This window comes from Trachurus japonicus, chromosome 8, assembly GCF_045865225.1.
Source record: "Trachurus japonicus isolate A0001 chromosome 8, Traja_1.0".
Lineage (NCBI taxonomy): Eukaryota > Metazoa > Chordata > Actinopteri > Carangiformes > Carangidae > Trachurus > Trachurus japonicus.
Genome location: NC_140914.1, coordinates 23,561,989 through 23,587,246, shown reverse-complemented (window position 1 = coordinate 23,587,246; position 25,258 = coordinate 23,561,989). Strand labels below are relative to the sequence as shown.

General features: G+C 48.8%; 1 protein-coding gene across 1 annotated transcript in view; it reads right to left on the bottom strand.

Moving 5' to 3' along the window:
- Positions 1-25,258, bottom strand: part of tnrc18 (trinucleotide repeat containing 18) — a 50,434-nt gene that overhangs the window by 13,046 nt on the left and 12,130 nt on the right. The window contains exons 3-19 of the mRNA XM_085785338.1: positions 21,189-21,329; positions 17,234-17,338; positions 14,858-16,810; positions 12,376-12,463; positions 12,046-12,275; positions 10,823-10,969; positions 10,525-10,709; positions 9,265-9,679; positions 8,096-9,097; positions 7,864-8,009; positions 7,621-7,754; positions 7,328-7,441; positions 6,712-6,892; positions 6,304-6,619; positions 5,258-5,467; positions 1,733-1,927; positions 396-892 (exon numbers count right to left, since the gene is read on the bottom strand). Of these exons, the coding sequence (XP_085641464.1) occupies positions 396-892; positions 1,733-1,927; positions 5,258-5,467; positions 6,304-6,619; positions 6,712-6,892; positions 7,328-7,441; positions 7,621-7,754; positions 7,864-8,009; positions 8,096-9,097; positions 9,265-9,679; positions 10,525-10,709; positions 10,823-10,969; positions 12,046-12,275; positions 12,376-12,463; positions 14,858-16,810; positions 17,234-17,338; positions 21,189-21,329 (6,059 nt within the window). The remainder of the gene's footprint in view (positions 1-395; positions 893-1,732; positions 1,928-5,257; positions 5,468-6,303; positions 6,620-6,711; positions 6,893-7,327; positions 7,442-7,620; positions 7,755-7,863; positions 8,010-8,095; positions 9,098-9,264; positions 9,680-10,524; positions 10,710-10,822; positions 10,970-12,045; positions 12,276-12,375; positions 12,464-14,857; positions 16,811-17,233; positions 17,339-21,188; positions 21,330-25,258) is intronic.

The following is a 25,258-nucleotide window of genomic DNA, read 5'->3' as shown; positions in this document are numbered from 1 at the left end:
GAAGTACTGGGAAACCCTGCTGGCACTCTGACACACACACACACACACACACACACACACACACACACACACACACACACACACACACACACACACACACACCACACACCACACACACACACACACACACACACACACACACACACACACACACACACACACACACACACACACACACACACACACACACACACACACACACACACACCGTCTCGCTCACACACACGGTGTCAAAGGAGACAAAAGGATGTGAGGGTACCAGAGGAGTGAAGGAGGAGCAGAGGAGTGAATCAGTAACAGTAAAGACAGTGAAGATGAGAGAGGAGAGAGGCCTGCGTGTCTTTTTCAGGCTCGTCTCAGGAGGTGAACAACAAGCCGATGAATTATTGACGAACCTTCACCACGTCTTTCCCCTCTCTGCTGGGCGGAGGGGGCTTGGGTCTGGAGGTGGGCTTCGGGGTGAGAGGAGGAGGAGGAGGAGGAGGAGCCGAGCTGGAGGAGGAGGAGGAAGAGGAGGAGCTCTGGCTGGCAGGAGCAGGGGCCGACGCGGGCATCTGATTGGCTGAGGTAGTGGCGTCGTGGAGGAAGATCCTCTCGCTGCGTCGGCGGTTCCAGCCCTCGTCCTCGCTGAAGCCTCCCGCCCCCGCGGGGCCGGCGGCCAGGTCGAAGCTGAATCGGCGCGGCGACCTGGGCGAGGGGCGCGGTTTGGGGAGGGGCTTGCGTTTGACCGGCAGAGATTCGTCTCGCTTGGTGGGGCTGGACTGTTCGCTGCGGCGGGTCGCCGGGGGCAACAGAGGGAGCTCCGGGGCGGAGCGTTTGCCGTGCAGGAGGGAGGGAAACTTCCTCAGCCGCAAGTCAGAGCCGGAGTCGGACCACTCGTACTCTGGGGAACCTGACGGAGACAGGAGAGGGTCACATGACGCGCACACACACACACACACACACACACACACACACACACACTACAGTTACAGCTCCTCCCTCGCCATGCAGCAGTAATAAACTAAGGTGTTAGATTTTCTGAAATCAATAACACTGTGAAATAGGACTATTGATCAATTTGAAACTAATACATAATTCAAGGCTGAATCATTACACGCGCCCTATTGTGACAATTACAAATGAATGAATATTTAACCATGAATCAATAACATAATCGGGAGCAAACGCTCGGGCGGTGAACCTGCTCAACCACAAAAAACACAATGATAGTGTGTGAATCCGTGTGACACCAGGACAAACAGCAGTTTGTGCCATTAACAGTTGTTAATCATTTTCTTTAAGCATAAGGTAACACTTTACAATAAGGGTCCCTTAATTAACATTAGTTAGTACATTATTAAGCATTAATTAACTGTTTACAGAGATATTAACAATCATTATGTATTACTTAGGATTGGGAAACACATTAATTCATGTAGCCTATTAGAAAGCAGTTAATTAAAGCCTACTACTCAAAGTTACGGTAGCTAATAAATTATTAAGTAATAATAGAAGTTGAATAATGTAATTAGTTATCAGTATGTATGCATTACTCAGCATTAATTAACACATTAGTTTATATATTAATGCTTAATAATGTACTTGCGGTAATTAAGGGACCCTTATTGTAAAGTGTTACCAAGCATAGTTATTAACTAAGATTTATAACATCATTTTAATCCATTTCCCATTTTGTTTCATTTTTTTTCCTCCTTCATTTGCAACTTGTTTGTGTCTGCTGTGTTTTTACCCAGAGTGCTTTGCCTGCTGTGGTGTTTTCCATCGTGGAGGAGGCTCAAAGGCACCGAGCTGACAGGGATGGCGCTCGCCGCAAACCTGGCCAGAAGGCCCAGCCCGCTCTCCTCGCAGCCGCCATCATCCGAGTCGGACTCGTCCTCGTTGTCGTGATCGTCGTCGTCATCGTCGTCTTCGTCCTCTGAGGTTTCTGTTGCAAAGAAAAGGCCGTCAGTTGAGGGGAATGAGCGCGGGGCCGCAGAGTGAGTGAGTGTGGGTCAAAGGTCAAATCACTTCTTATTGTTTCTACTGACTGTGGACACAACGGGCCGCGCCACAGAGAAGACGAATTAGCAAAAGGAAACAAGATCAAGATCCGACTTTTCTCAGACAAAGACTGAGCTGAGCCCTGGGTGGAAATAATACAACAGTCTGGATCGTACAGTAACACAATCACAGTCCACACAATTACCCAGAGGCGCGCACACACACACACACACACACACAATCTGTACTAAAACTATATGCTGAGCAGAAACACCGGTGCAGAGAGAGAAGATAGCTCATCCAAACCACTGCAGCCTGCCTTCACACTGTTACACTGTCTATGTGAGATACAGTGGGAGAAGCTGCCATTTACCACATGCACATGTGAGCCACACACACACACACACACACACACAGAGTCAACAGCTGCTGAAACCATGTGAACTGAGAGTCTGACTCACATTTAACTTATTACTGTATCTAAAAAAAAAACCTTCAGAAAATGTGACAGAGAGAAGAAACTGCACTTATTCTTCACTGAGCTTGACAGGCTGGAAGAGCACGCAAAAAGCAGCGCACGCACACACACACACAGACATGTCAGTTTATTAGGAACAGCTGGCATCAACTACCGGAGAAGAATAAAGCAGCACTGCAATAAATCCTCCCGTCACGACGGTGTCAGTGTTTGGTTTTTGTTTGTATGAAGTGTTCAGTCAAGAGTGGGATCATTCTGGAGGACGTGAGGTGGTTAGACACAAAATAAAAACTGATCATGACAGTCTTCGTGAAGGGAGGGTTTTCTGCAGGATTAGTTTCAGCTTGGTCGACCTAATAAACTGAAAAGTGAGTGCAGACACACACACACACACACACACACACACACACACACACACACACACACACACACACACCGTAGCATACTGTTGGTTAGCTGTGTATTGCTGGAAGTGAGCAGTTAGGTCCACGGCAACAGATGAAAGGAGAGCGTCTCCTCGGGGGGTTAGGGCGTTAACATTGAGGATGGATTCACAGCACAAGACGGGTCTGGTTAACTTCTGACCACGCCCAGCTGTGATGTCACCATGAACAGGAGTCCACCGGTACATCATCACCACGGCATGATGGGAAGTTAAAGGGATAGTTCAACATTTTGGCAAATTGGCCCATTGCCATAATCCCTATAGTCATAGCAGTAGGTTCGTTACCTTTAATTGTCGGTGCAAGCTATTTTTAGATCGGCGGAGCAGAGCCGCGAGCTGCTCAGAGCTACGCTACGGAGGCTAATGGGATTTCTTGGTTTCCTTCATCAAACTCATCAAATACACAATTGAACAACTCCAAACCAATCAAGACAGAGTTGTTGTAGAGGTAAATTCATGCAAAACCACTGAAGCACGTTCCCATCAGGAGTAGTTTTTGAGCAAGCAGTCTCTGCATTTACCTCGAAAACAACTCCAGATTATCTCATAGCGTGGTGAATGTGCAGCTCACAACTTGTCCACGAGAGCGTTTTGGAGTTGTTGGATTGTGTATTTGATGAGTTTGATGAGGGAAACCAAGAAATCCTCCGTAGTGTAGCTCTGAGCAGCTCACGGCTCTGCTCCGCCGTTCTAAAAATAGCTTGCACCGACAATTAAAGGTAACGAACCTACTGCTATGACTATAGGGATTATGGCAATGGGCCAATTTGCCAAAATGTTGAACTATCCCTTTAACAAACTTGTTCAAACTTGAACGAGGCGGTGCACACGTTGTGCTGTGAATCCACTGTGTGTTAACAGCAAGCAGACGATACAACAAGCAGGCACTGAGAGGACAGCCCTGTGAGGCCCCTTGGTATAATCTTCGTATGATGTTTGAGTAACCACGGTTACCCTTCCTTTGCAAGCAGTGGTAACCATGGTTCTCATTATATGGCGCTAATTTGTGAGAGTAAAAAAAAAAAAGAAATAAAATAAAACCCAAAAATGATTAAAAAGGTAGAAGTTAATGTTCTGTAGATGTAGATCAATTTCAGCATAGTCCATGTTAGCGGTCAATAAGAAAAAAAAATAGAGGGAGGGGCACTTCCTACTTACAGAGCAGGTGACAGGGGTGTGGCCTCAGGCAGGGCGGGGCAGCGCGGCGACGAGAGCGCAGCCTAGCCGTAGCGTAGCCTGGCCTTAGCACAGTCTAGCTCAAGCAAAGCTTTAGCCGCAGCGTAGACTAGCCGCAGCGAGGTAGCGCGGGCTCAAGGCTGCGCTAAGTCCTTTGCCCAAGCTTCTGTAATGTCGCAGCGGCAGCAGCACAAGCACATGGAACAGGCTGAGAGACACTCAAAGCATCATGGGTAGGACGAAGGGGGGAGGAAGAGGGTGGGGGGTGGGGGTCAGAGGTGAGGAGGGAAAGGTGAGAGGACAGAGCAAGGTGTCTGAGAGAGCAACGTAAAAGGGAAAAGGGTTATTTGAAGGTTTAGTAGACACAGAGGAGGAGCTCTATTGTCCAAATATCCCCGACATCTAATACAAACCACTCTTAGAGCATTTCACTTCCCACACAACATCAATAACCAGGCCACATCATCAGGAAACATTAGGTCTGATATAAAAGAGGAGAACCATTTTAAAGAATAGAAAACGAGCCAACTAGCTTTCAATTTCTCTCATCTATTAATTACACTGACCAGGAAAAATCATCTCTGTCCAAGCAGATTCAGCTCTGTGTGCTCTGCTTCATTCTGCTACACATAATGTTTCAAGTTCTCCTTTAAGCCGAACTAAAGGGATATTTGACGAACAGAGCACTAAAGGATGTGTGAGGTGCAGTGGCAGCTGGACGGACAGACAGAGACAGAGACAGACAGACAGACAGACAGACAGACAGACAGATGAAGCAGACACAAGGACCACAGCGCTTCGCTTTCTGTACCAATCAAATCAACACCTTTAATAAAGCTTATAGGTACCAAACTGCAATACAACAAAATCTGACAATTCACACAAAATTTTTCAAATGTACAAATGCTACAAAAAACGGTTTTGCAATCCAGGCAATAAAAAAACACCATAGAAATAGGTAAACTCTTGTTTCTTTTTTTCTTTAAAAAAAAGGCAACTTTGCAGAGAAGCCAGCAGCAAGAGAGGTAGAGATCGTCAGGCTAAAGCACAGTCTGAAGACAGCGGCCTTAGCCAAAAGCAAACAAAGACACGAGCTGTGACAAGGCTCAGAGACACGGTAGCGTCTGGCTCGACAGCGAGGGGGGGTGGGGGGGCTGTAAGATTTGGTCAGTAACCTTGGTCGAAGGAGTCGTCAGAGGAGCTGAGGCCCGCTTCCTCCAGCAGCAGGGATAAGTGCTTGTGTTTCTTCTTCTGAGACTTCTGGCTGGACAGCAGGGATGTTGGAGACGACCGCCTCTTCCTGGCCAGGTTGCCGTGGGAGCGCGTCCCTGAGAGAGGAGGAGGCCAGCCCCCTCGAGAGGAATTGTGCTCCTCTGAATCGGAGTCTGGTGCGGAGAGAGTGCGGTTAATGTTTAGTGAGGTCAAGGAGGTGAAAACAAAGAGTCAGACAAAAGATGATTTCTGCTCCACTGCAACGTCAAAGAGATCCTGAAAATTAAACCCGTGTTTGAACCTAACACCCGACCGATGAAAGCATGCAGCACGATGGCAACGCTGATCCAGAGAGCAGGCGTGAAAAGAAGGAAAGTGTTGAGATGAAAAAAATAACAATCCTATACTCTACGAGCCAACCTCAGGTGCTACACAGATGAAGAGAAATCCATGGAAAATCAAATAAATGTCCATCTAGTTAGTGCTCGAACAGATCAAGTCTGGCAGAACCCTATGAAAAGACCAACACGACTACACGAGCACTGCTTTAGTCCGTCTCTGTTTTCCAACTTCACTACCAACTTGCTCCTTCTCAAAATGTTAAATCTTTAAAAACTATTTCCTAAAATCAGCTGGACACTGCACAGTTTAGCCAATGTTACTCCAGCAGGTGGAAATACCACATCTGGACTATCGGGACTATTTTCAGCTGCGGATTAATACACATTTGAAGTGTTGATGACAGCAGGACAAGTGAACCACCCTGTCGACACTGTGGCTCATGATGCCAAACACTGGTTCACAGATACATCTACATCTGATACTTGTTATTTGACAAAACAAACTCAAACGACTATTACTAATGTAACTAACAACTCTAACAACTTTCCAACTCACAACTGAAACATGACTACTGCCAGTCGCCGACCGTCTCTGCCGTCTCTGACTGCGGATACTGATGACGAGTCTGAAAACAGTACTTGCACTACATTATTGTCGGAGTACTCACTGTTGGAGCAGCTGCTGAGCTCTGATCTCACGGGAGAGAACAAAGCGGTCTTCTTCTGACCTTTCACCTTCTGGATGGTCTCGGAGGTGGACGCCTTGGCAGCCATCTTGTGCTTCCCTCCTTTGGAGGCCGAGTGGACGGCGCGCTCCTTCACGCGGCCGTCGGCGGACTTGCCCTTCGACTTGTCTAATTTCCCGCTGGAGGCCAGTTTGCGGGAAGCGCCGAGCGAGCTGAGCTGCGACAGCGACAGGGCTCTGTCCAGGTCCGAGGCCAGCTGCTCCTGCTCGCACACGTGGCCGCGCTTCGCCTTCAACACCTGAGGACGGGGCAGTTAACAAAGGATCGGTCAGGAAGGCCGTGTTACACCGCTGCTGAGATCACAACGTGCTCTCGTGAAGGAGGACTCACCTCCAGAGCGTGGCTGGTGGACGGCTCGTGGTCGTTCCAGCTCTTCTTCTTTTTCTTCTTTTTCACCTTCACTCCTCCGCTTCCCGCCTCCGTCTCCTCCTCTTCTCTGGACACCCTGAACCTCTTCCTCTGTCCCTCCCCGGCTTCAGAGTCCTCAGAGTATTGCACCGTCCTACCCACCCTGAGACAAAGGATATTTCACAGGTGCATCTCATAAATGACAATATCATGGACATTTCTATTTATGTCAGTAATTCAATTAAAAAAGTGAAATTAATACATTATATAGATCCATTACACAGATAATAAAACATATAATGTCTTTATTTATTTAATGTCTTTTAATTGTAATAATTATGGCTAACATTTAATGAAGACCTAAACTTCAGTATCTCAAAAAAATTGAATATTACAAAAGACCAATTTTTTATATGGAAATGTTGGCCTTCTGAAAAGTATGTCCATCTATATGCACTCAATACTTGGTTGGGGCTATTTGACTTGAACTACTGGAAATAGACTTTTCCATGTTATTCTGATTTGCACCTGCACATGCATCAAACAAAACCCTGTAAAATGTGACAGAGAAAAGTGTGAGTGCGAGATCATCACTCACTTTCCAGGCCTGCTGTCCAGTTTGGGAGGTGTGGCCAAATGTTTCCTCTTCCTGGGTCGTCCTCTGCCCCGTCTGGTTAGACTCCGCCTCTCGTCCTCCTGCTGCTGCCGCTCGCTGACAAACAGAGGAGAGTTATGTGTGTTTGTCTTGGGAGTGGAGATGTGGAAGCTATTTTTTTTTCTGCAGGTGTGTAATAATAATAGCAACGGGGGTGATTAATCTGTTCTGAATGCAGTTTTCTCGCCAACACGTGTGTGTGTGTGTGTGTGTGAGCTGTGTTCAGCGGCACTCACTGCTTGTCCCTGCGTCTCTGCAGCTTGCTCAGCTCTCTCTGCTTCTCCTTATAAGTCTTCTGCAGCTCAGCCAGGTGGACGCGGTATTCCACTTCCACGGCGTCCAACATGTCCACAGACATTTTACTGTACAGCTGCAGGAAAGAGACACAATGGGGGGAAAAAAAGAGAAAAACTGTGTCACAACATTTCACAAACTGTCATCCTTTGGAGAACATGAATTACTTTTCCCCCTCGTCTCACCGGCTCCTCCTTCCTCTGCCTCCAGCTGTACTTCTTGTTGGGATCCAGTGTTCTGGGCAGATCGATGTGCGACTGTTTCTCTATGGCTTCCAGCAGGATCTGTCTGCTCGCTTCAAGAAGACAGTCCAAACCCTCCAACGTTAGATCTGGACAGAGAAGTAAAACGTTAAAGTCTTATACTCTCTCTCTCTGACCTCTTTCCACCCCTCACCCCTCTCTCACGCCCACTCACCCTGCCCCTGGCTGATCTGCTCCATCTCTCGTTGGGCCATCTGGCTGAGCAGGGCCATCCCCTCCAGCGCCACCATCTCCAGAGGCCCCGCGCCGCCACAGTCGTCCCCCACGGGAGGAGGGTCCTCCGTTTGTGGTAGGAGTATGGGGGCGGGTGGGGTGCCGGGCCGGGCCTGGGCCGCCATCTCGCTGGCCGTCAGCAGGGCGAGCATCCCCGCCATGGGATCCTCGGGGCTGATGAGCAGCGGGAGTGGAGATTCGGGGGCGGCGGGGGGATAGACGGGGGTTTCGGCGACGCTTTCTTTCTGGCTCGGAGTGTGCGAGTCGAGCAGAGTGTCTAGCCGTTCTTGTTCACACGCGGCGCTGGGGGGTTGTTCTAGTGGGACGCACTTCTGAGCCGACTCATCTGGATCCACGCTGATGCACGATGGGTACCGTGTTCGCTCCGGTTCCTTGACAGCCTTCAGTTTGGGCTCGGCTGCGGTGAGTGGAGGAGGGGGGGGATACGCTGCCTGACAGGAATAAGACGACACTTCCATTTTGATTTGGCCTCCCTCCTTCTCCTCCGCTCTGACGTCCTCCAGTCTTTCCCCGTGTTGCGGTGGAGGACTGGGCACGTGCAGCGCTAGCGGCGGAGGCTGGGCCTGGGGCTTCGGGGCTTCTCTGTCCGTCTCTCTCTCCTGGATGACTCGGACGGGGCTGCAGCTCCGCCGAAGGGGGCCGAGGGGTTCTGGCGTCATGTCCAGCTGAGATCGTTCTACGCCCGGTTCCTGTTTCAGGAAAGATCCCGTCTTGGAAGGTTCTAGTTTCTGAGGCTTGATGTCGGCGTCCAGGAGCCTCGAATGCAGGTGTGCCGAGGTCAGGGGAGCGGGGGGTGGAGAGCGCGAGCGATGGGGTGGGACCAGTTCTGCTATTGCCCCCGTGGGTGGTGGGATGTGGTAAGGGGGGAAAGGTGAGCCGAAGGGGGCGGTGATGGACTGGTAGGGGTACCCAGGAGGGAGATCTGTGGAGGGAAAACACAGGTCACACAGAGGCCAGATGTGTCGACGGAGCGGCTCATCACAGCTTCCACAGAATACTGCAGTATTTCTTTTTAATATACCAATGTTCATTAATATGCGCTGTCCCTATTCAAATAAAACGTTATTATTATTATTATGTTCAACTCACCTGAGTAAATCCCCTGAAACGCTGCCGACGGCGGCTTCTGTCCCTCCGTCGGCTCCCTCCGCCCCACCTCCCCCTCCTCCGTCGCCTCCTGTTTAGGCCGCCGCGGCGAGGACGGGGGCGGAGAGGCGGAGCGGGGGGAAGGCGGGTGGGGCAGGGGTGTGGGCGGGTGCGCCAACGGCCTCTGCCCCCCCTCCTCCGACTTGAGGGTGGTCACCGGCGAGGGCAGCGGAGGCAGCGGGGTGAGAGAGGACGTGGAGGGGGTCGGCGAACGGGAGGGAGGCGGGAGTTTGCGAGGATGTAGGACGGGCGAGGGAGACGGGGAGGATATGGAGGAGGGTCTGGGTTTGGGGTCCACGTTCCGCTTGTCTGCTTTGTCGTCCAGCTCCGGCCGGTGCTCGCTGGCCTTTAAACGCTCCTGAAACACGGAGAAGACAGAGCTCGGTTCACTGCACTGTGTGTGTGGTGATGGGAATAACGGCGTTACTTTTTTCAGTAACGAGTAATCAAAAAAAGTTACAGTTTCCCTCTTTATAACAACGTTACTAACAAAAGAATGCACCGTTACTTGACTCAAGAAGTCCCGTCACAAAATAATACACCTGTTAAAGTGTACATTATATACTGTACACATTGTTTTTCAGTCAGTCAACTAGTCGGAAAAAAGCCATCTATCTTCGCGCAGGCAGCGCGTTGCGGAGCCTGTGTGGAGGGATACTGAGTGAGTTGGTTAGTCCCAGATAAACAGGGTTAGGGGGCCAGGTCCAAGCAATTTCACATATTTAAGCATTTTATTAAAAGGTTAATAGTTACTTTTCCTGGTAATTAGTTACTTTTATAATGTAGCAATTCAATTACTAACTCATTTACTTTTTGTGGAATGTAACTAGTAACTATAACTAATTACTTTTTTAAAAGTAACGTGCCCAACACTGGTAGTGTGTGACATGTGCGTCCACTGTTCAGGCCTCCATCACTGCTCAGTGTTGTAAACAAATACAGCTGATTTTATGCATTAAGACTTAGCAGTCACACCTGTATCTATACTTCACAGTTTCTGTAACAACATGCTGCTGCAACAACGTCATTAAATATTGCAATATTTGCAGTGCTGATATTTTCCTACAGCCTTAATGTTGTGTGTTGTTTGACTTCCCTTTTAGAAACTAGGGGATTTATACAAAACACGTGTTCATGCACTTCCATACAGGATTTGTGTAGTTATTAATACGCGTGTCCCCTCAATGACATAGGTCCACTTACGACTAGCTGTGCGTTCCTCTGTAGCTCCAGGACCTGCGCTGTGTGCTGCTGGATCATGAGCAGCTCCTGCTGCCGGAGCATCTGCTGCTGGGAGAGGAGCTGGAGCTGGGCCGCGTGCTGCAGCGAGCTGCCTGTACCGTAGACCCCCGACCACACCGGGGCTCCACGCTCCAGCACATCACCGCCTGCAAGTGGAAGACTATTTGTTTACTGTCGTTCCCAATGGCAACATCTGTCTCAAAGTGTTTATTTTGATGCAGTTTTATGAGTGACACAGTCGGCAGATTGGCTTTCGTACCGTAGTGTGGCAGGTGTTCAGTAGGGATGACGATTAGCTGTCCGGACTGTGGGTCCCTGGCAAACTGGTAGGAGGGGGGTAAGGAGCCTGGCAGGGAGGGGGGGTAGCCCGGGGGGAGGGTCTGGTGGAGCGAGGAGGGACCGAGGCCTGAACGAGACAGGACGAAAAGAAAACAATGAGAAAGAGTGTGAAAAGTGTTGGAGGCAGAGAAGGTGGGCGGAGGAAAACATCTCAGTCAAAGCTGAAACTCTCCTTCACTCAGAGTCTTCATCCAGTATTTATACCCACACTGAGGCCGTAATGGATTTACATGAGAGCACACACTGGATTTAGCTTTTGAGATGATTTTGTCTTTTTCTCCCTCAGTGTCTAGACAGAGCCGTCCCTTAGGGGCTCTGTGCATGCATGCCTATCTGTGTGTGTGTGTGTGTGTGTGTGTGTGCGTGTGTGTATGTATGTGTGTGTATGTGTCTACATGGTCAGATGGCGTTCACATAAGAATCTGAGTGTGTGTATCTCGATGCTGTTATTTCTGGACAGCGCGCGGCGGAGGAGTGGGTCTGGAATGTCCTGCAGAGATCGGGAATGTCTGTGGCACTTGACCCCTGGAGGCTGTTGCTGGACGGCCACTCGTCAGATAGAAAACTCCTCCTTTCCTCCGCCAATCAGAGGAGGCTTACTGACACGCGTGTGTGGACTTAAGCAAGTATTTCTTTAGTACCAGGTTGGACAACTCTGATTACAGAGATTGAAACAGAGATCCACGTTAATGATGTACGTGGAAGTATCGCTCAACATTTGTCAAACATGTGGAACTACAGCTGTTTTCGGCTCGATGTCACGGTGATGCGATGGAAACACTGCGCCAAAAATAGAAGTTGTGATAAAAATGTAAAGCCTGTTCAACCAATGAGCATGAAAGTGTGAGGATCTTAGATCTAACAAGTCCAAAACACTTTCACACAACACAGGAGAAAAGCAGTCCTGGTGCAGGTGCAACTGGTGATTAATTGTTGATCAACTAATCAATCATTTCAGCTCTGAAGCGCTTCCAACTGCTTCCATCCTGCCGTTGAATTCCTGAAATCGCTAAATACAGCCTGTGAGCGCTTTAACTATTACGGAAATGTGTGTCCAGGAATGTTAAGTACAATTTCGGGAACATCTAAATATGTGCGGGTCAGAGTTAACGAGGGTCTCTGGTCACGTGCGTGTCCACTTACTGTACGGCGAGCTGGAGAGCCAGACCGGTGGGGCTCCAGGCCGGGGCATCCAGGGGTGAGAGGTCAAAGTTGAGGGATCTGGAGGCCAGCGCCCTGCCCCCGCCAGGGCCGCCCCCCCTGTCACCATAAGGTTGGGGGTCATGAGGCTGGGGGTCATCATGCTGGGCGTCAGGCCGCTGGATAAAGGCGCCGGGTGCATCTGCGTAAACTCCGCCAGCTCTTTGGACTCTCTGAGGAAACCAGACATGTTTCTATTTGATGACGTGTTCAGAAGAAGATTTTATGAGCAAAAAAGTTCTTATGGTGAATCACACCCCTCCCCTCCCTCACCTGAGCACTTTCTCCTGCTCACGCTCCAGTTGGCCGGCCAACAGTCTGTCATCGTGGTGACGGGACCGCTCCTCCACCCGCTCCTCATCTAAGACAGGTTCAGGCATGATTAGATGTGGCGGCATGGCCGAGACTCCTTGAAAGTTTAATCCCACATGTAATATACATTAAAGAGAAGAATATGAGCTGAGGAAGGAGAGATATCAGGTGGTGGAGAGGTAAAAAGATATGTGGGGGAGAAGAGAAAGAGAAAAATGGGTGAGAACGGAGGAGGGAGGGGGAGAGGACAAGGTGACACCGGCTCTGTAACCGTGACACGGCACAACATGTCAAAGTGAGAGGAGAGGCTAAAAATACAATGTTGGGCCGGAGCCTGATCACAAAGAGCTTGTGCACAGTACACACACTGTCCAAACACACACACACACACACACACACACACTTAGGGAGTGACAGCTCGTACTCCGAGTGTCAGCTCTTATCAGTTATTAGTCCAGTGCCGCTGGAGATGTGTGAACGTCTCCTCTGCTGCCTTACTATACACACCACTAACTAAGAAGGCCAGTGGCAAAAGATGGAGAGTGAATAAAAACAGAAAGATGGAAAGCAGCAGCAGCAGCAGCAGCATTCAACCAAGACATCCAGAATAAACATGAGGATCTCCTCTGTGTGCTCTTTCCCTTTAACCCTCTTCCATCTCATCAATGCTGACTGAAGGTCCCTGAGCAGCAGAGAGGTTTTATACGAGTGTGCTGAACCCTTCAGTTCTGCTCTAGAAATGTGAGTGGTGTGTGTGTGTGTGTGTGTGTGTGTGTGTGTGTGTGTGTGTGTGTTGCCTGTAAAGGGACAAGAGACTTTAACAATCCCTGACATGCTCCGCAGGAAAGGTTTCAAGACTGTTACCAAGGTTACAGGGAGCCTGTCCCACATGCTATCCTCCCTGCATCAGAAAGCCTGCGATTAGCGCCGCACACGCCCCCTCTCTCTCCCCCGCTCCTCCATCGCCAGCCCCTCCCTCCCTCCCTCTCTCCCTCCACCTCGCACTCTTAACTTCTTCACTTCCTGATATGCCTCTCTCTCCTCTCGTCTGTCAACCTATCGATCTTTGCCCATCACTCCATCTCTTATCGTTCGCCTAGCCCCCTTCTTCTTCTCCTCCTCGGTCCCTGCTCCCCTCCATCCATGCATTCAATCATTCGTCCGTCTATTTGTGTTTTCAGTGTAAATCCTCTGCTGTTTATTTAGAGCTCTCCTCTGATGCTATTAAACCAATCACTCTGCTCAAGCAAAGAAATGAATAAACCTCCAACGGGGGTGCATGTGCATACACACTCACATGCAGATACACAAACATCTACAGAATCTAGCAAAAACACACACACACAATTCCCCATATACACTCACACACGCACGCGCACACATGCAGTCTGTCATTCTCAAGACTGATCCATTGCTTAGCAACGCACCCATGGTCTTATTGTAATTCAGGGCTTGTTTGTAGCTTTTAGCTGCACTCTGTAATGACATGTTTAATGCAGAGAGGGTGGAGGTGGGGTAGGGGGTGGTGGGGTGGGGTGGGGGGGGGGGGCTAAAGAAAAGAGTGGAGAAAGAGAAAGGGGGCCTGAGGTGGACAAGGAGGGAGTGCCTCTACAAAGACCTTCTCACAGAGGAAGGAAGGGTGGGTAAGGAGGGAGGCATTCAAGCAAGTGAAAAGAGCAAGAGGCGGCGAGAGAGAGAGAGAGAGAGGGAGAGTGTGGGAGAAGGGGGAAAGGCATAGAGCTGAGAGAGAAACAGAAACAAGAGGAAAGACAGAGCGATGGAGAGGGAGCACTGTCGCTGAATGACCTTGACGTCCAAGAATAGAGCGCACTATGGCAGGAATTGCTATGCAGCACACAGAGCCAAAGTGACACGCCAAAAAAAAGAAAAGAAAAAAAAAAGGTCCTTTCAACAAAACACATCCCATGACATAATTAGCAAAAAAGTTATTTTCATGATTCCAGTCACGTTGGTTGGATGAACACCTCAAAGTCAAACAGGGGCTGAGGAAATATGACTTTGATCTAAAAGAAAATGACTCCTCTATTATTCATGGGAACCAAAATGAGGAATCATTTGTTCTTGGTTCATTTAACTCGGGGATCCGTGTTCCCTGCAGTACGACTGTGGGAGCAGCGGCCACATTGTAGAGTCAAAAGCAGAAGCAGGAAAAAGTATGTTGGATAAATGTTTCAAATACATTAAGTACACTTGATTTAACTTGCCAGAAACGATCAAACATGAAATGACTTGTGTGATCTTCAGCACCTGACTCCGGCAAGTTGTTCCAGCCTTTTAGCCAGTGAAAATGGAAAACAGCTATAAGTGGAAACACTGGGGACTGAGTATCAGGAAATATTCAGCTTCCAATTTGTCGCTCCATCGTTCAGATGCATAAAAAAACAACTTCTTACAAGTGTTGAGCTGAAGGTGTTACAAGTACCTTTAATAGTCGTCTGCAGCAGCGGCCTCTGGGTGTCCGACGGTCCGCTCGTGGGTTTGCTGCTGCTCCCGCTGTCTCTCTGTCGGGCCACGGCCACAGCGATGCCGACCGGGGGGTGGCGCACCTCGCCCTCTCCCTCTCGGCCAAACGAGCGGGCGCTGTCCGGCCGCTCCTGCTCTCTCTTCAGCTGGGGAGGGACCCTCAACGCCCCCGAACCGGCCGACCCCATCCCCAACCGTTCCCTGTCTCTCTCCCTCTCCCTTTCCCGCTCCCGCTCTTTTTCCCTCTCCCTCTCGGCGTCCATGCCGACGTGAGCCAGGCCCCCGAAGGGCCCTCGGCCGTCCGAGGCGAGCCTGGAGGACCCGGGGCCTTCGGCGCCGAAGTTCCCGCTGTATTTAATGAGGCTCTGCATGGCCGAGACCTCTGTGGGGTCGGAGCCGGCTCCCCCGCCCCTCTCTCCGCCGCTGGCCCCTCCCACCAGCGACCCCCCGGGGCGGTAGAGGGCTGATGGGTCCAGGTAGCGTCTCTGACTCCCCTCCTCGCCTGCACGCCCGTGCCCGTGCCCGTGTCCGTGTTGGGAGGGGTGAGTCTGGGGGGAATGGCTGTGGGAGTGTGGGTGGTTGCTGTTGGGCCGGTGGCCTGTGTGAGGGGAATGGGACACTTGTGTGTGTGCTGGCTGGCTGTGGGGCGAGGGGAGTGTGTGTCCGTGCTGGGCCGCCAGCGCAGCCATGTGAGTGGTGGCGTAGTTCGCCAACGGGCTGATGTTATTCCACTTGGGCTCCGCCCCCGCCCGCTCTATACCCAATCGGATTGAGTGTTTAGAGATGTCCCTGGTTTCGGGGCTGAACCTCGACTGACTGGAGGCGTACGACGACGAGTCCTGGCCCCGTTTACCGATGGAGCCGTTGGAACAGATGACAGACCCTTCCTCTCTCTGATTGCTTGATTCGCCAGACTGGGAGAGTCGAGGGTGATCCATCAGGCTCCTCTCAGGAAACCTGTAGCTCTCCCTCTCTCTCTCCCTCTCCCTCTCTCTTTCACGCTCTCGCTCCCTCTCCCTCTCCCTATCTCTCTCCCTTTCCCGTTCGCGCTCCCTTTCTCGCTCTCTCTCCCTCTCCCGTTCGCGCTCTCTGTCTCTTTCGCGCTCTCGCTCTCGTTCTCTGTGTTTGTTGTCACGGGCCTGCGAGGCGATCTGGATGGGCCCGGCCCGCTCGTCGTAAACCTCCACAGAAGGCACATATGTCGGGGCGCTGACTCTCTGCTCTCTGATAGGCTCTCTGTGTGTGGGTGGGGGAGGGTGGGGCGGCCCGGACGCGGAGGGCTGGAGCGCCGGGGGGAGGGCGTACGACACGTGGAGGCTCCCGGCCGCTGTGGCCGCGGAGTCGTTCCTCCTCTGTCTGTCTGAGTGAGAGTTTGAGTTATTGGAGTTAGCGTTAGAGTTCTGGTGGTGGTGGTGGTGATGGTGATGGTGGTGGGGGGGTCGAGAGCCGCTCTCCTCGTCCCGACCCCCTCTGTCTGTGTCTGGCGCGTGGAACCGGCCCGCCGCCCCGCCTGGCGGGAGGCAGGGCCGCGGAGGGGACGGCCTGGACCGCGCCTCCACCACGGAGGGCTGAGGGTGCGATTTGTGCTGGTGGAGGTGAGGATGGAAAGGCCAACTGTCTCTGTCCCTCTCCGTGTCCCGGTCCCTTTCCTTCTCTCGTTCCCGGTCTCCGCTCCTCGCCCTGCGGTCCTCCTCGCTCCTCCCGTCCTGCGTCAGGTCCACCACGCTGTGCGGCCGCTGCTCCTCCCTCGACCGCTCTCGCTCTCGCTCTCTGTCCCTCTCCGCGCGGTAGTGTCGGTCCCTGCCGCAATCCCTGGACGTCCTCTGAGGGGGGGTCGAGCTGGACGGGGGCGGCGGCGCGGACAGAGGATGGAGCGGCGACTGGCTCAGGGAGGCTGGTAGGTAAAAGCCATCTACAACACACAAAACACAGAACGCGTGAGTCTACAACACACCGCTGAAAGTGATGATAAAGACTCATGCATACTGCAGCGCACAGGCAGAGGTGGAGGTAATAAATATTTAAATGTTGTCTTGCCAAGAAAATGTAACTATAATAGTCCTACAGAAGAAGTGCAGCAGCGACAGAGAGGAAGGAGAAAAGTGCTGTACATCATAGCAAGAAAAAAAGAATCGGGGCCAAAACTGGTCCACTTGTCAGCCTGTCTCTGGCTGCAGGTGTGGCCCAGTTTCACAACTCACTGCAGGTCTCCTCGCTAAAATGAAAAGGTTCAACACGGAAGCTACAGCGGCTGATGTATCACAGGATATGGAGGGGTATGTACTCTAAATTCAGCCATTTGTCTCCATGAATGTTGTGGATGACAGTGACTGACCTTTATGGGAGTCGTAGAGAGGGTGCTGGGAGAGCGCGGGAGGCTCAAGGTGCCCCAGGGACAGGTAGGGGTTGGAGTAGAGGCTGCTCGGCAGCGGAGGGTAGCCTGAGGAAACCAACACACAACACGTCAGACACCGCACATCAAACTCAACACAGCGGCGATGCATCGGTAAAGTAAATAGATGAAGACAGAAGCACTTTCCACTGAGAAACAGAGTATTACTACCTGGATTTAGAACAACTACGTTTTCCATAGTTTGGCATTTTCTAAACTCAACTTCTCCAGTGTGGCGATTTACAGCTTTTTAATTTCATATAATTGCAAACAAAACACAACTTTTGCTCTTTTCTCCTTTGCGTTCGTTTAATAATCTGCATTTTATTTTGTTTTTGTTAAATTCAGTTTTTTACGCTACTTTTATTTCTGTTGAAACACGGAAATGTCCTCTTGTGTTGTATACAAATGAAGTTGCCTTCAGATGTCTCCTTTAATGTTTCATTTATACATTCTGTTTAAAATCCACATGATTGAGAGAGTAATCACTAATGATTAGTAATCGTCAAGCTGCAGCACTACTTATATCCACCTGTAATTGATGAGTAACTAATACCATCAGCATCCCCATTAAAGGAATAGTTCACCAAAAAATGAAATGATTTGATACTTTTAAAGAAATAAGAAAAATTTTGTCTGCCACGGCTTCCGTAGTGCAAGTGGGTGCACGTGTGAATCGCGTGAATGTGAGAGCGCGCCCCAGGCAAAATTCAATACAGGACTGTTTAGGCTGTCAAAATGTCCTAAATGACGTCGTTTCGAGTAAACTCTGGACTATATCCCTTCAGGACACTTGGATTGCAGTGGACGAGCATTGTGGAGGAAGATTACAAGGTTTTTGTGTAGTTTTATGGACGTCGTTGTGTCGGGCGCTATTGACTCTCATATAAGGATTTCGTTGAATTTCATTTTTTGGTGAACTATTCCTTTAACACTGGTGAGGCTGGATTTCAGATCATTACATCACTCTGCAGAGCGGCCACCTACAAGATAACCATGTGACCTGTGGCACTAACGTTTGGTACAAAACATTTAAAGCAACAAGGGGAGATGAACATCTAATCTGAATATTCAGATTTTATTTGTTATCTGTGAAACTCCAAATGAAAATAACATTGTTAGTGTGAGAACGTCAGACCAAACACAATACGTGCAGCTTAGCTAGTGCAATACAGTTTTTATATAGCTGGCGTGCTTCAAATAGTCCATAGATAAACAGACGTAGGTGAGTGTGGTCAGTCGGGTCAGACCGCAGAGTAAGTCGGGCTTTGATGAGTCTGATGGACAAAGCTCAACATGAATCATGTTCTGATGCTTAAACAATCAGCGGCCTGAGCTCCACCTCCATAAATGTGAACCCACATAACACACAGCATCTTCCTGAACTTTCCACACTGACTTAACCGTTTACACTCGACCCGGCGTCACCCGCAGACTCATTTTGTTCATGAGGTCAGTCTGGGTTGGTGTTGGGCAAGAGTCTGCCCGTCAGCCAGCTGCTGCTCTCAGAGACCAGATCTTAATATAGACAAAGCCCTGAGCTCTGGTGTAATGCTCTGGATCGCTGTGTTAGGACCAAGCTGACCGCAACTCTGACACTGGCTGGTGCGACGTCGTTAGGCCGCGAGAAAAAAAATAAAACATTTTTTTTTAAAAGAGCTGCCACCCAGAGAGGGCGAGACATTCCCTGTTCCCACACTCCAGCCGTTCCAAGACGGTATCAAAGACGCCGCTGCCGTTCCAGCGCGAAGCAGCCGGGAGAAGAGCCCAAGTATAAATCCGTCTGCTCTTAGTTTTGAAAGGCAGAAATGGAGAAGGCGGCGGAGGCAGGTGGTGGGGGTGTGAGTGGTTAGAAGAAGGCACAAGGAGACGGAAATATAAGAGGAATGATGTGACGAGAGTAAAGGAATGCAGGATGGGTTTCTTTCAAAGCTTCCTTTAACCACAGCTAACAGCTAACCTTGATCTCCGGCGGCTTTGATACGGGGTTCCTCTGCTGCTACGGTGCATCCCAGGCATATCCAAAGTCTGCCTCGTAGCTGCTGCCCGGAAACCTCTCCAGCTTTTAGTAACTTTAGCTGCTATTAAAGCCAGCCACCAGGTATTAAGAAGCTCTCTCAGGCCGTGAAGGATTCTATTCATATCGGAGCAAGAGGAGTCTGTGTGCGCTTCAGCCGGCTGGAGCTTTTAGCTTCTTTAGATTTAGATACTCGACTTCAATTCAGGCTAAACTCTAAGTCAAGCGTCAAAAGGTCCATCCATCCTTTATCCCTCCCTTCTTTGGCCCATTATACAGTCAAACAGGGGGTGTGCAGGCAAAGCTGATGAGCCAGGGACTGATTTGTACAACTTTAAGTCACCCTCCTTAAATTTTCAAAACGCAGTTTTTCACACAAAATTTTTAAGCTTGTATTTACATTTTGTGAGTCTGAGTGGATCCTCCATTCCTGCACCGTATCCACCTTTCGTTCACACGTACAGGTGATTCACAGACATGCATGTAATACGGTGTTTAATGAACTGGGATATTTTGAGAAACACACTCATTTGTTCTCTAGTCGAGCGTTGAGGCTGCAGCCAACATCTGATTAGCCTCGCTGAGCACAGAGAAACTAAAATGCACCGTTTTATGAGGGGTTGTAACTATTTATTGGCTCTGAACATTTGCCATAGTTGCAATCACGTGTCAGTGCCGCCCCCTTGAACCGTCCCTGAATTGAAGAAAGAAGGCAAGACAAAGATCTTGAGGAGAGAGAAAAAAGAAACGCATATCACACACAATCTGATTTGCTGTGTTTGAAAATCTCCGGACGAGATCTGTCACGCAGGCGATTGCAATCAGCTTTAAAATGAACCCCTAAAAAGAATCCGTTCGTCCTTCTCTCTTTACCTTGCCAAAACGCACTGCGAAATGTGTTTCCTCCTATCTGACCTTCTACTCCAGTGAGATTTGATAAGGAGACGCAAAAAGGACACGAGGAAATGAGGAGGGAACAGAGATTCAATCACTTACTGAACAGCCCACGAGCACAGAGACACAGAGAGGACAGAGTGGTCCAAGGAGAGGACACAGTATATATCCTGAAACATGCATGCAGTACACTCCGACAGGTAGACAGGAGGACAGTAAAGACAGTGACAGGGCCGCTATAAACTAATTTAAATCCAACAAATATAATTGTTTCTAAACGTTAACGTATAAAATATGAGCACCATGACGATATCAGAACAAAACCAATCACCCACTCTTCTATGCAGTATTTTTCCAGTAGCACAGTTGCATGCATTATTGAGCTGACACTTGCTGAGCCACAATGTAAACACCTAATTTATTAAGTAGGTCAAACTTTATTAATGTATCTTACATTCATTGCATTCCTGCTATGCAGCACTAAATGTATGTGTGTGGACACGCCATTGTGTGTCTAAAACTGTTTGTAAGCTAGGTCAGGAGAGAGAAGCAGGAAAGTGGGGCAGGAGAGCTACAGAGAGACAGACAGAGACGAAGTGCACACTGGACAGGAAGCTCGAAAAAAGAACAGAGGAGAGAGGAAGATAGATTACAGTAACACATGACAGGCGAAAGTAAGAGAGTGGCTGCGGACACAGGCGGCGAGACGCATTTAGGACAGAGCCAGGAGCGGAGCTACCAGCGGAGACAGAAATGGAACAGGATCCCACTGGTGTAAGCAATGAGGAACAGAAGAGGGACGAGCCTCCTGGGCATTGGACGGGAGCGGACTGGGAAAAATGTCATGCAAATATGATGTCACATGTGTCTTCAAGCATTTGAATTATGTAGCGAGACAGAAAAAGAGGACAGAAGCAGAGAGAGAGAGTGTGTGTGTGTGCGTGTGTGTGTGTTGGGGGGTGTTTGCTGAGGCGAATGATGATTTACCTTCATGAGCGTGTGATGCCCAGAGCTGAGCCATCTGCAGACTGCTGGGATTGGCCGATCTGTACGCCGGGTCAGAGGTCAGGGGGGAGGGGCCTGGGTAACCTGACAGGAAGGGACTGGAGCCTGATGGGAAGGCGTCGCCTAGGAAGAAAGAAACAAAGTCTGTCAACCCAAACTAATGACTGACAGAGATGATCGATTCATTTCATACCGTACATTCTGTCACTTCACTGTGCGAGTGTGTGTTTGTGCGCGCGATCGATGCACTCTGGTGTTTCTGCGCCGGAGCAGTCTGTTGTAATCACATTATTACCGAGCCACCATGCACTCTGTCTCAACACAACAGACCACAGACAGACTGCGCTCTGAGGAAAAGGACAGTTCATGTAACCACGACTGAAAACCACAATCGTCGCAACAGGAGAGGAACCATCCGCTGGTGAGAAGCAGCGACTTAAAGGAGAGGCCTCCACCTCGTTGGATCAACCTGACAAACACAAACTGTCAGATCCATCCCCTCTAGATCACCCAAGAGAGAATCTGTTAGATTTTACCTCCTCCAGAAGACGAGTCAAATTCACACATAAAGCATGGACGATCTTTCTATGGCCTGTGTTGCTTTGCACATGCAGGGCTCCAAACTGCCCCTAAATGGGGGCATTTTGCCCCTAGAGCAAAGGAGGTTTCTGCACACTGTCTTAACTCACATTGTAGTTTCAATGAAAGCACAATGTCTTTTTCTGACTAAAGTTTGAGACAGTGCAAGTCATTTTTTCACCCACTTGCGCATGTGCAAACAGTAATTTTGACGTTGGCTAAGCGAACAATGGATGCATACTTTCTCCCTGGTAACTGTAGTGTACCAGAGGTGAATCCTGATTGAAGTATTGATTATCAAAGTATTTATCAGTAATGTGAAATGTGAATATTTGCTTTGCAAGTTGAATTACGGTGTGCACCCCTACATTTTCTGCTTGCACTCCTAAAATCTTAAGCTAGGGACTACTGTCTAGTAAAAAAAAAAAAACAACCTAGTCTGGACCCCTGACATGAACTGCACAGATTCATTTAACCCTCTGAGACCAACAGGAGCGTAATACGCTTCCAGACACCAGCCTGTATTTCCAAAGGTGTTTCTATGTAAACACGAGAACGGTCCCAACACATGCGTGTGTGTGTATCTGGACTTCAATTAATCAGTCTTCTGTCTGTCTGTTCATGAGAAATCATCACCAGCCATCTTTCTGGGCGATGTTTAGTCACCTGACTTCATCGGGCTTCCCTATTGGCTGCAGCAGGTGATGTCACAGCCATTCACAGTGGCTGATATGGAGGCTCGGCCTGTGTTGGCTGTAAACCCACTCTGAGTAGAGGCAGTCATGTTTTATTGTGAACTTGCAGTGATCTTAGAGACAGACGGATCAGATGAGTTACATGAGCTGAAGCAGAGGCTGAGCTGCTGCTTCTGCTGCTGCTTCTTCCAGGAACAGACAAAAAGGCTCATAAATACTGTTCCAGAGAACGAGCACATCTCAAGAACAGATAAAGATAGAAACGTCAAATCACTTCTAGAGCACAGATCATTGCAATTTTCTGAGGTCAGAAATCCTTCTTTATTTTGGTTTGCAGCTTTTATCTATAAAAATAAGTGGGAAAAAATCATCGTCCGTTGTTTTGGATTCATGGACAAACATCCAAGTAGAGTCAAAGCAGCAGAAAGATATGAATCACAACTTCTGGTCATGAGTTTCACAGTAAAGATCAGAGCGGACACCAGATCTCCAGATTGCCCCGTGCTATGTACAACAACTGGGAGGTTTAATATCTATTAAAGTGTTCTGGTCTTTTTCTTTATCCACTGGACTCTGTAAATCGAAATCAAAATGAGCTCATACACAGGATCTGATCTGATTATTGATACTGAACCAGGCTGAACACTGTTTATCTTAGTGACCGCAGCACTCCATACTGGGGATTCACCCAACATTTATTTTCATTATTGATTAACCTTTTGGTTTATGAAATGTCAATGGAAGTGACAGTGGAAGAATCGAAACCACCAATTCCGCCGACTGACATCTTCAAACATCTTGTTTTGTTAGGCCAACAGACCGGATCGCATAGATATTTCATCTACTACATATTACATAACAAAGAGGCCGAATTTATTTACCATTTTCAACTTTATAAAAATTACTGAAAAGTCAGAAATAGGCTGTTTAATTTCTCCAACTTTCTTTCTGCTCCACTTCATATGTTTTAACCATGATACGGTCGTTTTCCACAACTTCACAGTCACACTGTGGTTTTGTTGAACCTGTAATACAGAAGTGAGTTGTTTTCTAGTCAAAAGTTATTTCTGTGAACCAACAGACTTCTCCTTTCTGCACAGATAAACTAAAGTTTAAACTCAGTGTTTCCACAGACTGTGCTGACTCCTGTGCAGCAGCAGACTTATCAAACATCAAGCAAAGAGGAGCGGAGCTGTGCAGTCGGTGGAAATTTGAAGTTGAACAAGTGAAATATTTTACCATTCCTGGCAGAGAGCAGACATCAGTTGGATCACAAACACTCCTGACGACACAACTCGCTACTGCTCGACTCTATAACGTCTGCTGTAGGACTGGCATATAAACACCATGTACAGAGAGTTGTGGTCACACATGGGCTCGGGTTAGTGCCAGGCTTTAGCTCCTGTGTGGATCATGTGAAATGTGAAGTCGAATTACGGTGTGCACCTCTAAATTTTCTGCTTGCACCCCTAAAATCTTAAACAAACAATGTGCTTCTAGTAAAAAAAAAATTAGTCTGGACCCCTGACATTAACTGCACAGATTCATTTAACCCTCTGAGACCAACAGGAGTGTAATACGCTTCCAGACATCAGCCTGTATTTCCAAAGGTGTTTCTATGTAAACATGAGAATGGCCCCAAACACACGTGTGTGTGGCTAATGCAATGACTGAAAATAATCAGTCTTCTCCTGTCTGTTTATGAGAAATCATCATCAGGCTTTAGCTCCTGTGTGGATCATTAACTGCAACTAACTTACAGAATATCAATACAAAGCGGTCGGACCTCCCCCTGAGTTTGACGCCGTTTGTGATGATTCACAAACGCTGAGCGACTGAAGCTGCATCCACACCACAGCAGAGTGTCTGAGGCCCTAAAAGTGGAGACGAAACCGAGACCTGTTGGGTTCGATGACGCAGGCGTCTGTCTCGCCTCCTGATTGGGTCTCACCCGTCAGTGGTGAAAACAACATGGAAATGAACCAAAGGAGCCACTGTTAATTTGTTTAATCACTTGGAACACAAACACGTCACTAAATATGAAGAGCTCAAGAATAAGAGACCCTCAGCTGATTGCAATACTTGAAGTCATTTCACTAAACATTTTAATGTATTCCCACCACCGAGCCCACACGCCAACCACGGAGCAGGCTGACTGATAGTAGTAATACTCAGAACATGATCGATGGGAACTTGTACTCAATCTAATCAGGCTTTCCATGATAATTGACATTAACATCATTCCATCATGGAGGCTGGTTGGCATTAACTTTTTATGATAAAAAAAAAAGAGTGTGTACATGAAAGTGCGTTGACGTCACACACGCCTCCCCATTAAAATGATGCAGTTCCATCACTTTAACATTCAAAGAGCGAATCCTCATAAACCGTTTCATATCTGGACATGATACCGCTATCGATTGTTTTTTTTACTAGCCATGTTTTTATTAGACTCCGTTCCCAGCATGTGTGCACCAGTGACCATTAGTAAACTTTGAACCTTTGAACCATTACTGTCTCTTCCAATCACAACCTTCTAAGAGCTGGAAAAGGTTTCATGTTTAGCTGAGGTCCCCCCCCCACCCAGCCCATTACTGAACGCACTGCACAGCCATTACCCTGATAAAACTAACCATGTGTGTAGGGGAAAGGGTGCTGTGTGTATGAGGGCGAGGGGGAAGGGACTGACTGAGTGTGTGTGTGTGTTTCTGTATTAGTCCTGTGGGAATCTCAGAGACTTGCTGTGCTTGCTGAGTTTCCTCTGCATCTAAATCAGTA